The sequence below is a fragment of the Microcebus murinus genome, chromosome 20 (assembly GCF_040939455.1).
Source record: "Microcebus murinus isolate Inina chromosome 20, M.murinus_Inina_mat1.0, whole genome shotgun sequence".
In the NCBI taxonomy this organism is placed as follows: domain Eukaryota; kingdom Metazoa; phylum Chordata; class Mammalia; order Primates; family Cheirogaleidae; genus Microcebus; species Microcebus murinus.
The window spans coordinates 4637472-4650424 of NC_134123.1; the positions used below are offsets into that span (position 1 = coordinate 4637472).

At 56.1% G+C, this 12953-nt stretch overlaps 1 protein-coding gene across 2 annotated transcripts in view; it reads right to left on the reverse strand.

Moving 5' to 3' along the window:
- ZNF423 (zinc finger protein 423) overlaps window positions 1–12953 on the reverse strand; it is a 313414-nt gene that overhangs the window by 128803 nt on the left and 171658 nt on the right. For both annotated transcript variants that reach the window (XM_012788967.2, XM_012788972.3), the window contains one exon: window positions 431–3645. In XM_012788967.2, coding sequence (XP_012644421.2) covers window positions 431–3645 — 3215 coding nt within the window. The remainder of the gene's footprint in view (window positions 1–430; window positions 3646–12953) is intronic.

The window sequence follows — 12953 nt, forward strand, 5'->3', positions numbered from 1 at the left end:
GTCAAAAGAATGCCAGCTCTAAAGCCAAAGAAGTTAGGGAGACCCAGTACGCAAACAATGAAATCCTCCACAGATCAATAACAACGAGGCCAGCCGGCAGCGACAGAGCGCTCACTGTGCATCGGCCACGCGCCAGCCACCGTCACTGGCCCCACAACAGTTCCCAACGTCCAGACGGTTGTCATTCTCATTTTACAGATGAGCACTTGACAAATGAGGCCCAGAGACATAAACAATGTCACGTGGCTGGGAAGGAAATGGCAACACTGTGGTTCAAACTCAAGGAGCCTGCCTAGAGCCACTGTGCTCAACCAGCGCACGCACGCAGCGCTAAAGGCAGCACCGCCAGGAATGCGGCGCTCAGGGTGTGCGGCTCCGGTGGGGTCCATGGAGCCTGGGAGCAGGGCAGGTTCAGGCGGGCGGCACTTACCCGGGGCACTGGCGACGTCTGGGTACCTTTCCGGGGCCCACTGGTCTCTGGCGTGAGGTCGCGGTGGTCCACCTGCATGTGGCTTTCCAGGTCCTCAGCACTCTCAAACTTGACACTGCACTCGGGGCAGCGGAGGCCAGCACAGGGCCGGTCGGCGGGCTCAGGCGGAGCCAGGCCACCCGCCTGTCCATTGGCACTGCGGGCCATGCAGCCAGCACAGAGGCCATAGGGCAGCCCGTTGACATCGAGCTTTACCAGGTCCTGCTTGCTGCGGAACTCCTTGAGGCACAGGGCACACTTATAGAGCTTCTGCAGCCCCTGCCCGTTGGGGGAGGATGCGGCCGAGCTGCCTGCCAGCTTCTGCATGTGGAAGGTGCCATGGATCTTGAGCTCCAGAGTGGAGGTGACCGTCTGCATGCAGACCACGCAGCGGAAGCCCGTGAGGGAGTTGCGCAGGTCGGGGTGCATCTGGCAGTGCTCGATGAATTCCTCCTCGCTCTGCAGGGGCATCTTGCAGATGCGACAGGTGCCCGTGTCCAGGCTCTTGCTGTGGGTCACCTTGTGCTCGGTGAGCGTGAGCAGTGAGGGGAAGCGCTCGCCACAGATGGGACACATGTAGTGCTTGGCCGGGCCCCGGTGCGTCTGCAGGTGTTCCCGTAGCCCATTCTCCGAGAAGAAAGTCCGTGAGCAGACATTGCACTTGTGGCTGCCCTTGATGAACTCGGCCTTCTTGCGCGAGCCGTCATCCTCGCCCGGCCGGATGTTGTGGTCCCGCAGCCGGTGGTTCTGCAGCAGCACCTCCATGGTGTAGGCCGCCCCGCAGATGTCACAGCCGTACATGGGCTCCGACGCATCCACGTCGTCCTCACTGGCCTCGTGGCTGTTGGGCGCCTCGGGGTTCTTAAGCAGCATGCCCTGCAGGTCAGCGGGCTCGGCCTTCTTGGTGGCTGTAGGGGGCACCCCGTTGGCCGTGCCGTTCTCGGCCGCGGCATCAAACACGCAGTGCTTCTCCCGCAGGTGCTTCTCCAGCAGGACGATGGCGTGGAAGGCCTTGCTGCAGAACTTGCAGTTGTACTTCTTGCTGTGCGTGGTGATGTGGCACTGCAGCTCCACCTCGGTGCTGAAGGTCTCCCCACAGAAGATGCACTTGTGTGCCTTGGCCGGGTTGCCCAGGTGGCTGTGTTTGACATGAACCTGCAGGTCGGCCTCCTTGCGGAAGTCCCAGTTACAGGCCGTGCAGCGGTACATCTTCTTCTCGTTGCTGTGCTTCACCGCCAGGTGCACCTGGATGGACACCTTGGAGTCGAAGACCTCCTGACACAGGGTGCAGTGGTACAGCACAAAGGTGTGCATGTCCAGCAGGTGCTTCTGCAGGTCGTCCACCGAGGAGAACTGCTTATCACAGCTCTCGCACACGTAGTGGGTCGATGTGGTCATGTAGTGCACCGTCAGGTGCTGCAGGAGGGACTCCTGGGAGTCGAAGTCCTCTTTGCACTGTGGGCACGCCTGCTTCCGTAGCAGCAGCTCCAGGTGCAGCTTCAGGTGTGTCTGGAAGCTCTCAAAGTTGGAGAACTTGAGGTCGCACTGATTGCAAGGATACTCGCCATTGGAGATAGAGTTGGCGCTCGCCGAGAGCCGCTGCCGCTTAGGGGAAGACACCTCTACGTCAGATGACACCGGGCTCTGCTCTGCCTTGGACTTCTTGCTGTGTGCCAGCGGAATGTTCTTGTGATTCTCCTTGATGTGCTTGGTGAGCTTCAGGATGGAGCCAAAGATGGGCGAGTTGGTGCAGTAGGGGCAGGAGTAGACCTCCATGAAGGACTGCGCGGGCTGCATGACGGGAGACTCCAGCTTGGCACTGCCGACGCTGCAGTGGGCCTGCTGGATGTGCTCAGTGAGGGAGGACTCGGTGAGGAAGCCCATGGAGCACTGGTTGCAGAAGAAGGCGTTGTTGCCATCGGGCGGGTTGGCGTTGGGGCCGCAGTGGGAGACACGGATGTGCTCCTGCAGGCTGTTGATGTCCGCGAACATCTCGGGGCAGTAGTTGCAGTGGAAGGCGGAGATGTTGCCGAACTGCATTACAGGGTAGGCGTGGTTCTTGTGCAGCTTGCGCACGTGCTCATTGAGGTTGTAGAGAGTGGGCATGGAGTCCAGGCAGATCTGACACGTGTGGCTCTGCTGGGGCTTATCCGCATGGATGGTCTTCAAGTGGATCTCCAGCACGGCCAGGCTGTTAAAGTCCCGCTTGGAGCAATAGGGGCAGCTGTAGACCACCTTGGACCAGCCCTGCCCCTCGTCCCGCATCTTCTTCTGCCCCCGCAGCGGCTTTAGGGTGGAGTCTGGGGTGGAGCCACGCTCCACCGAGGCACTGGAGTCGGGCGTGGCGCTGCTCATGGAGGCCGCGCTGCCCAGCACGGGGTCGGGACTGACGCTGTGGTTGCTGGAGCCGGGCTGTCGGTGGCTGTCCAGGTGGCAGTAGACGCCCTCCACCGAGGAGAACTGCTCGGGACACATGGGGCACTTGTGTTTCTGGTTGGCGTGGGCTTGGTGGATGTGGGCCAGCAGCGCGTTCTCGTCGACGAAGACCTCGGGGCAGTGGATGCACTGCAGGTCCGCCTTCTCCGAGAGCTGCGGGTGGCGCGTGAGCACGTGCTTCTCCAGCTCCTCCGTCTGGCTGAAGGTGTCCTCGCAGTAGTCGCACATGAAGTCGTCCTTCTTGGCTTCCTTCTCCGACTTGGCCAGATGCTCCTTGTTCTTCTTGTGGGCCTGCATGTGGCTCTGCAGCGAGCTGGTGGAGGAGAAGCCGCGCTTGCACACGGTGCACTTGAAGGGCTTGCTGGAGCTGTGGGTCTTCAGGTGGATCTTGAGGTGGTCGCTGCGGGAGAACGCCGCCTCGCACTCGTGACAGTGGTACTTCTTGTCGCCCGTGTGCAGCTTGATGTGCCGGTCACGGCTCCTCTTGTGCTTGAAGAGCCGGCTGCAGTAGGTGCACTTGAACGGCAGCTTGTCGCTGTGGATCTGCTCGTGCCTCTTCAAGTAGCTCAGGCGGATGAAGGACTTGTCGCAGAACTGGCAAGGGTATGGCAGGCCCGTGCCCCCTTCCTCCTCGCCGAGGCCGAGGTCGCAGCCATCTCCGATCATCTGCGTGGGTGACGCAACATCCTTGCTGGAGGGAGACGAGGCCACCCAGGAGAGTTGTGGGTCGTCATCACCATCTGCAGGGGAGGCAGGGAGGAGATTAGAGGCAATCCCCAGGGCTGCCGAGAAACAAGGACAGGCAGCCTCTCGCGGCGCGGGCTGAGGCTGTGCAGCTGGCCAACTGTGCGGGGAGGGGGAGGGGCGGGGGCCGGAAGCGGGTGGACACGAGGCCTTCCCGCGGCACAGGACACGGCAGCGGGGCGGCGGGTTACGGCAGGGAATGGCTTTTCCCTCAGCAACACTGCGGGGGCCCGGACGCGGCACCCCCACCCCACCCCACCCCACCCGCGGCGACTCTGCCACCTCCCTGATGGAGGGCGCAGGGACAGCCTTGGACACAGTCACCAGACATGGCCTCACAGCCCATGCGCCCCACAGGCCAAAAGGAGGACAAGTCCCCCACCTGATCAACACCCTCCAGCCCCCAACCCTGGAGGGGGATCCCTCTGTCCTTAGGGGCATGGGCAAAATTTTGGAAAAAAACAAAAACAAGAAAGACAGCCTTTCCGAATCGTACCAGGCTGCACGCTCTGAGGGACGGGGCCGGTGGGGCTGGAAGCTGCTGTCTCAGGTATGGACAACCGGGAGGCGTGCAACCACAGGGCACAGTGACATCAGACTCTAGCTCCGACGGGGAGCAGGGAGCAGCTTAGGGCACTGAAGACGCACTTCCCAGCCCTGACCACCCCGAAGGGGGCTGTGTGCTTTGTTTCTACTCCCCCGAGCCCACCAGGGACCTCGGGAGATGGCCGGTGGTCCGGGGAACAGGGGAAGGACCAGGACGCGGACAGCCACAGAGCTCGGAGCCCCGAGGTGAGAAGAGGCTCCCGGACCCCTTCCCTCCCTGGGATCGTCCCCCCTCATCGGCCCATCCAGCCTCACCCAGCCTGGCGGAAACTTAAACAAACCTAAAGGCTGGCGTTCCTGGGAAAACAAAAGCACACAGGACACAGCACAGGAAGCCCCGAGGTCCCCGCCAGGTCGAAAGCAGCCAGCCCAAGCAAGGCATGAGTGCAGGGTCTCAAGTTTCTCTTCGGGCAGATTTAAAACTTAATAATGAATGAAACAGACCGCAGGCTGCTGCAGGCAGGGGAGAGACAAACAAAAGCTCAGATTTGGCTCCGACCTTGCTCTCCTAACCCCCAAGAAACAGCCACCAGCCTCAGCCTGCCGAGTCTCAAAAGAGCCTCGAGGACAGCCCAGACGTAAGGCTGGCCCAGGGGCAGCCCAGACCCTCAGCGAGGAAAGGCGCAGGCGCACACATTCGCAGCGCAGGAGCACTGGCACACGTGTGCACACACCCGCGCACGCACACGGTCACCCACGGAAACTCGGCCCTCCGTGCACGCACTCGCCTGCCGACACGCACACTCACGCAGTCACACCCCGCGGCTCCCAGGCCAGCTCTCCACACAAGCTGCCGGCCCGGACTTAATGAGAGAGTAAGACTGGCGGAGGGTCTTGGGGGTCCCTCGTAGCTGGTGCTGAGCCTGGTCCTAGCCCACACCCCCAGCTCTCCTAGGCCCTCCAGTGTCACCGCGTAAAGACCCACCTGACCCTAGGTGGCACCTCCAGCAAACCTCAGCCCGATGGATGCGCTCTCCAAGGCTCCCAGCTCCGAGTCTCCTGACAGCCACCCCACCTCTGAAGCCCCACGCCCAGCCCAGCTCGAGGTGCCTCCCGGAGCACCCCCAGGGGCAAGGGCACCTTCTCCCCTGGGGGCCTCACATTACGAGCCCTTCAGGCAGGAAGGATGCAGCCACTGTCAGCTCCCCAGATGAGCCGCGCGGGAGGCCTGATCCCCTGCCTGCTAATTCCCAGCTCTTGCCAGCTGGGCTCTGCGGGGCGCAGACAAAAGGGACCCAAGGGAGGAGGTGGCTGGAGCTGGGGGACCTGCCAGGCCTCCACCCCTGCCAGGCTGGACCGGCTTTTATTATTCTGATGTCTTAGCTCACACTCACTCAAGCTGCCACTGAGCCCTTCCCGAGTGCCCGGCGCCCTGCTAAGCACTTTCCCACAACCGCTGAGGTGGGAAGCAGGGCCACCGCCACTGGACAGACAAGGAAATTGAGGCACAGCCTCGGTGACTTGGCTGAGGAAATAACAGCACCGGCTACTAATACCGGGACCTTCCACATTCGGGCCCCTTGACCATGACATGGGCCTGGACCAGCTTCCACAGGCCAAATACTCCTGCGGGGGTGAGGGAGGAGAGGGCTCCGGCAGTCGGGCTGGATCTCCTCTGAGCCCCTCTCGAGCAGGGCTGGATGCACCCCACGCTTTGCATTTCGGGGAAGAGCCAGCCAAGACCCAGAGAGCACGGAGCCTACCGGACGCTTACGGTGGAGAACGCGACAGGAGGGTGAGGGGCATCGGGAAGGCTCCTGCCTGCGGGACAGGCCCACAGGTTATCTGCCAGGTCCACTTGCTCCTGAACACTTCATGCCACCTGAGGACCAGAGGACAGACGCCTGCACTCAGAGCCTCTGCGCTCCAATTCCTATGCACCCTGCGCATTCCTCTAACCTTTTAGACTCAGTTTATGCACCTGAAAAAGGGGACCAGCGTGAGGAATGGATGAAAAAAAGTGCTGTGCAAAAGCACTATTGTTCCACTGTCACGAATCGTCCGCATCTGTGGAGACGGAAAGCGGGTTAGCAGCTGCCTGAGGCTGGGGTGGCAGGGACTGGCTGCAGACAGGCAAGAGGGATCTTTCTGCAATGACAAAAATGCTCTAAAACCAGACCAGAGAGGCTTGCACGGCTCTGGAACTTACTAACAAGTGGCTGCGTGGCTCGCTCCAAACAAGCGAATTTGGGGGGGTGCAAATTATACTTCAAAAAGCTGTTCCACAAAAGCACCATTTTGCCAATAATAATAATTAGTACTAATTAGTACCACTAGTGCTAATAATGTTAGCAGCTATACTTAGTGAGCTTGTCCCACGTGCCAGCATTGTGCTAAGTATGCCTATGATCACAATTAATTCTATTTAATCCTCACAGCAACCATATCTGGTTGTCTCCAGTAACATCCCATTTTTGTGATGGGGAGCCTGAGGCTCGGGGGGTGCAGGACTCGCCAGCACGAGCAGATGCCCCAGGCTGCTCGGCAGGACTGCATCTCCCAGTAGTCCCCAGGCCCCACCTCCACCACTCGCCCACTGAGCTTTGAAAAGGAGAATCTGGACCTGCCCCGTGCCACAGTACCCAGGGCTCATTGCGAGCTGCCTGCTTGGTTTTATTTTTCTGCAAACAAGTTTCAAAACTAAAGCAAAGCATACTATTCTAGGAGCAACAAACAGAGCAACTGCTGAGACGATACTCACCTGGATTGAAATGAAAATAAGGCTCCTTAAACCAAAAAGGCCCAATCAGGGATAGGCATGTTGACCTGTAAAGTCCCAAACTCAGACTGCCCTGTTTAAAGCCTTGTATGCACAGACCATCCAACCGTGCACTTTGCTTCGCGGCACGTGTCCAAGCTGACTGGAGCGATGAGCTGGGGCCACAGCTCAGGGTGTGTCTGCAGCTGTCAGCAGGGGAGAGGCTGTTCCTTCCCTTACAGGGGTAAGGCTCTCCTCGCGCTGACAGCTGGATGCCACAAACACGCACGTGCATGCGAGCACACACACACACTCGTGCAATTATGGCAGAGACAATCGCAACGTCCGCTCCAACCCGGACACTCCAGAACTCAGGGAACAGGCAGGTTCAAGGAAAGTCCCACTCAACCAGCTACTTTCTTATTTTCAAGTGAACACCTGCATAGATTTCACTGTGTGCCGGGCATTCTTCTAGGAGTTTGCGTGTATTGACCCATTCGATCCTCTCAACAGCCCAAAGAATGCTGTTATTAAACTTTCCATTCACAGATGAGAATACCAAGGCACAGAGAGGCTGAGTAACTTGCCCAATACCACACAGCTAGCAGGCAGCAGAGTCAGGATACAAACCTACACAGCCCCGTTCAGTCGCTGGTTCCGCCCACAATGCCACACTGCCTCCCTCCTTGGGAGGAGGGACACAGAAAAGCAAAAGGGGGATACAGTGACTAATGCCAGACCCTCGGCTTCCCCCTCCCTCCAGAATAAATGCAATCAAAGAAATGTAACACAAATGAGTAGAAAAATCACTTTCAAAATGGAGATTGAAGTCATTTAAAAATGACTAGTCCTGCAAGAGGCCTGGTAGCAATGGGCTATGTGAGGCTTGTTGCCGGCTGCTGCAAGAAGAGAACCAAAACGAGCATAAAGAGAGGAGAATTTTTGATAAAAATTCAATTAAGTAGAAAAAAAAGAACATTAACTGGGCTTCAGAATACGTCAGCAGCAGAAAGAGGGCAGATCCCAGGCGCATGAGGTCACGCTCAGTGACCGCCACAGAGCAGGACGTGGGGCGGTAGCTGGCGAAGCCCCCGCAGCACGCGGCAGTCTCCCACGCACCTCGTCCAGGCAGACCGGCTCAGAGTGGCCCCCAGGATGGCCGGGAGCCGCAGCTCACAGCCCCTCCTGCCAGAGAATCAAGGTCGAGCTGCCAGCAGGGGTGCTCAGACCAAGGAGGGCGGGCGGCCAGCCCAAAGACCCACAGGAGTGAGCCAAAAGGGGACCTCCTACAAAGGGGGAGGGGGACAGACTGAAGAGGACATGGACACCTTGTCACTGAACCTATGCAATAGGAACAAATGGCCCTGAAAAGAACCCGGGAAGGCTCCCTGCACGGATAGGAGGGTGAAGACAGCAAAGGCCCTGGAAGCCCCAGGTTCCTTGAACATTCCTGGCATGGGCAGTTCCATCTGCGTGAATGAAAATGTCCATCAGCCTCCGGAGGGGACACGAGCTGAGCAGTCCCAGAAGTGAAGCTGCCACCCAAGTGCACAAGTGGCTCCTGTGGACTGTGCCAAATGCCGCAGAGGCCTGGCGCGCCCGCCTGGGCCTGCCATGGAGGCCGTGGCGCACGCAAAGGACAGGCCAGCCGTGGCGGGCAGGGCGCTCCGGAGATGTGCTGGGGCCTGGGACAGCCGGCCGGCGGAGACCTGGGCCTCTGCTGCTCTGCGGGGACATGGAAGCTGGACTCCGTGCTCCCCGAAGTCCCTTCCAGGTGAAGAACATAAAGGCCACCGCGGGCCCTGCTCCTGCCACCAGGCATCTGCCTGACAGTCACAAAAAGGCACCCCCAAAGGGCCTCCCTGTTTCTTGGTAAAAATGAAACTTGCCAAGAAGACAGTTCCCCCAAAGACAAAGCTCTGTAATGTGCTGAATGAGCCCCCATCTGGCCCCTCCAGAGCTCCAGCAATGGGGATCCCAAGACCAGAGGAGCAGGACGCTAGACTCGGAAACCACCTACTCCTATCCCGCAGGACACAGACAGAGAAGCTGAGGCCCAGAGAAAGAAGAGAACTTACAGGATGGCTACCTGGCAGTGGCTGCCGAGAGAGCAGTGTTCAGAAGGGTTCTCGGGCCATATCTGGGCTCAGAAGGAAAGCGTGCCGAAGTCAAGTGGCGATGCCTGCCACGAGCAGAGGCATGTGGGACGGACCAGTCAGAAGGCACGGAGCAAACTGGAGGAAGGCGTCTCCTGACTCCCAGTGCTAGATGACTTCAACCGTCAGGTTTTCTCTCCAAGAAAGGGCCGCCCATTCTCTCTGGGAAATGCAGCTTGGGGGCAAGGTTGCCAACACCCTGCTGTTCTCACAGAGACAACAGGACCTGCCGGACCCCATGGAGCTGTGTGGTGGTCCAGAGCGGGGGCTCTGCAGCCGGAGAGGTCAGCTCTAGCCCCAAAGTGGGCACAAGGCACCTTGGGCACCCCAGGAGCGCAGACCGACTTCCCCAGAGCCAGAGGGGACAAGAGCCACAAGACATGAACTACAGATTGTGCCTCCCATGGAGGCAGCCAGAACCTCAACAGATGGCTTTCCGACATGAAGTGACCAAATTCAGCTTAGGGCGGCATCTGGGCACATTCCTGCACTCTTCTTAGGAAACTTCGAATCTGTACCCCATTCTGTCTCCCTGCACCCCCAGGAAGCTGGCGGCAGCAGAGGGCACACAAATCTAGAAGTCAGGAGCCCTGGTCCTCAGAGGCAGCTCTGTTGCTGAGGGGCCTTAGGGAAGTCACTCTCCCTTTCTGGGCCACTGCCTAGTCCAAGACACAGGCGGACTGGGAAACCTCTGAGGCCCTTTCCTGAAGCTCCTTCCAGCAAACTGTGATGCAAGCATCCCTGAGGCCCAAGCTGCCCTCACAGCAAACGCAGGCCAGAGTGGGGGCCTGGATCCCAACATGCCAAGGCCCAAGAGGAGACAGGCCAGAGCTCTGAGGCTGCGGGCGGGGGCATTCTCACTGACTCAGTGCCCACAAGGACTCAGGCCCCAGAGGAAGGATCCAGGCTTAAACCGGGTGTAGGAGTCCTCCAGACACCAGGTGCCAGAGCTAGCCATGCATCCCAGAATACTCCTCAACTCAGTCACCTTTCTGCATATAAAACTAACATCAGGCCGGGCGCTGTGGCTCACGCCTGTAATCCTAGCTCTTGGGAGGCCGAGGCGGGCGGATTGCTCAAGGTCAGGAGTTCGAAACCAGCCTGAGCAAGAGCGAGACCCCGTCTCTACTATAAATAGAAAGAAATTAATTGGCCAACTGATATATATATAAAAAATTAGCCGGGCATGGTGGCGCATGCCTGTAGTCCCAGCTACCCGGGAGGCTGAGGCAGAAGGATCACTCGAGCCCAGGAGTTTGAGGTTGCTGTGAGCTAGGCTGACGCCACGGCACTCACTCTAGCCTGGGCAACAAAGCGAGACTCTGTCTCAAAAAAAAAAAAAATAAAAATAAAAAAATAAAACTAACATCAGTGCACGGGGGTAGGAGAGGCTGCACAGTTCATCACTCATTTTATTTCACTGATGTTGCAAGAAACTGAGGCAACAGCGCAAGTTACAGGCAGATCCAAGACTAAATGCATAATAATGACAGTGTGACAGTTGTTACCGTTTACAGCACATTTTCTACGTTTCTATGTGCCAGGTCCTTAGCCAGCATTTTCTCAATTGTCTTTCACAACATCCCTATAAGGTAGGTACTGTTAACATCCACTTTTTATAACTGTGCAAACTGAGGCCCCAAAAAGGAGAGTAACTTCTGAGTACACCGAGACAACAAGTGGCAGCTGCCCCCAGCCCACTTGCTAAGGACTAGACGACACTGTCTCGCCAGGGCCAGGGCCAGTTCAGGGCCCAGGGCCAGTTCAGGGCCCACCCCACTGTGGCACCCGCTCCCTTTCTGGAGGCCCACTGTGCACAAGCACGTTGCCAGGCCCTGTGGCTCAGGCCAGGTGGAAGTCTCAAGCTTTGCAGCCCCACCTGCCACTAAGGCAAAGTCATGTCCTGAAGTGGGCAAAGCCAAGGGAAGGTAAGCAGGCCAGGCTGGTGTGAAGCCAAGCGCCAATGCATGCAGCTGGCCTCTTTTCTCCTTTCCGCGTGAGCAGGCTGCTCCAGTAGCCTATGCAGAACCAAACACAGGCAGAATAATGTCCACGTCTTACCCCCTATGAATGTGTTACATTATATGGTAAAGTGGAATTAAGGTTGATAACCAGTTGAACTCAAAATAAAGAGATTATCCTGGATTATCTGGGTGGGCCCATTGTCATCACAAGGGTCCTTAACTGCAGAAGAGGGAGGCAGAAGAGGAGGTCAAAGTGATGCAATATGAGAAGGGCCCAACCAGCAATGCTGACTTCCAACACGAAAGGGGGCCACAAGCCAAGAGATGTGGACAGCTCTAAAAATTGGAAAGGCAGGAAATGGATTCTCTCCTAAAGTCCCCAGAAAGGAATGCAGTCTTGCCAACACCTCGATTTACCCCAGTGATGTCTGTGCCAGATTTCTGACCTATAGAATTGTAAGATAATTGTGTTGTTGTTGTTTTAAGCCACTATGTTTGTGGCATTTTGTTACAGTAGCAATAGAAAATGAATACAGCTTTTTGTACCAGGAGTGGGGTGCTACCGGAACAAATACCCGGAATTGTGTAAGTGGCTCTGGAATCGGGCAGTGACCAGAGGCTGCAAAAATTCTGAGAAGTATGACTTCTTGAAAAGCCTAGATAATCCCAAACAGATTAATGTAAATATGGATGTTAATGGCTCTGTTAGTAAAGACTCAAAAGAAAGTAAAGGAGCACATCAGAGAAAACTTAAATCACCTTAGAAAATATCTAAACCATCAGGAACAAATGTCTAAATCATCACGAACAGATATTAAGAGAAATGATGATATAATATTAAAGGCACTGATGGTAAGGGCTTCTCAGGAAATTAAGAATATATTATTGGAAACGGAATGAAAGGGAATCCTTGATATTTAGTGGCAGAAAACTTAGTGAAATTGTGCCCCTAGTTCCATACACAGCATAAACCATACAAATGGATAAACTTGGATATTTAGCTGAGATTTCCAAGCAAAATGTTGAAGGTGTGACCTAATTTCTTCTTGCTACTTGCAGTAAAAAGAAAAAAGATTGAGAAAAGAACTGTTAAGCAACAACCACCCAAAAAATCTAGAAATTAAGGATTTTGGAAATTCTCAGATTGCAAAAACACTATGATTAAGAGGTTACTTTGAAGAAAGCACGCTCTAGACAAAAAGCTGAGACAAAATCCTACAAGCTGGAAACAGGCTGATAAAACTGCTCAGATGCAGATATGTGCTGTCTTTCACGGGGAAAGAAGAATGACTCAAAGCGTGGAACCCCGGGCCCTGAGGGTGGAGCTGTGAGCCACTGGACGGGATCAGCACTGGACCAGGCTCAGATCCTGGCACTGTGTAACCAAAGACGAGTGTGTCCCCTCTCTGTGCTTTCGTTTCCCAGCTCTGAAGGAATCAGATGAATAGGAGTCTAAGAGCCTTTGTAGCTCTACGAATCTGTGATCAACTGATGATGCCTGCCCTGAGTAGAGAATGAGAAGTGTCAGGTGTTTTTTTATTCGGCACATATTTGTTGAGCCTGCTGATCCTTGAAGGGTGTAGAAGTTACCCAGCATTCTTAGTTTCTACACTCTTACCTGCCCAATCTTTCTGTTGATTAATTGCTATCTAAAGTTTAAACCAGGCATCCTCAAACTACATGCGGGTGTTTTTGCCTGTTTGCTTTTTTACTTGAAAATAAGATATGTGCAGTGTGCATAGGAATTTGTTCATAGTTTTTTTAAAACTATAGTCCAGCCCTCCAACCGTCTGAGGGACAGTGAACTGGCCCCCTGTTTAAAAAGTTTAAGGACCCCTGGTTTAAACTCTAAAGCAACCCTTTACTGCTTGGAAGTAGTT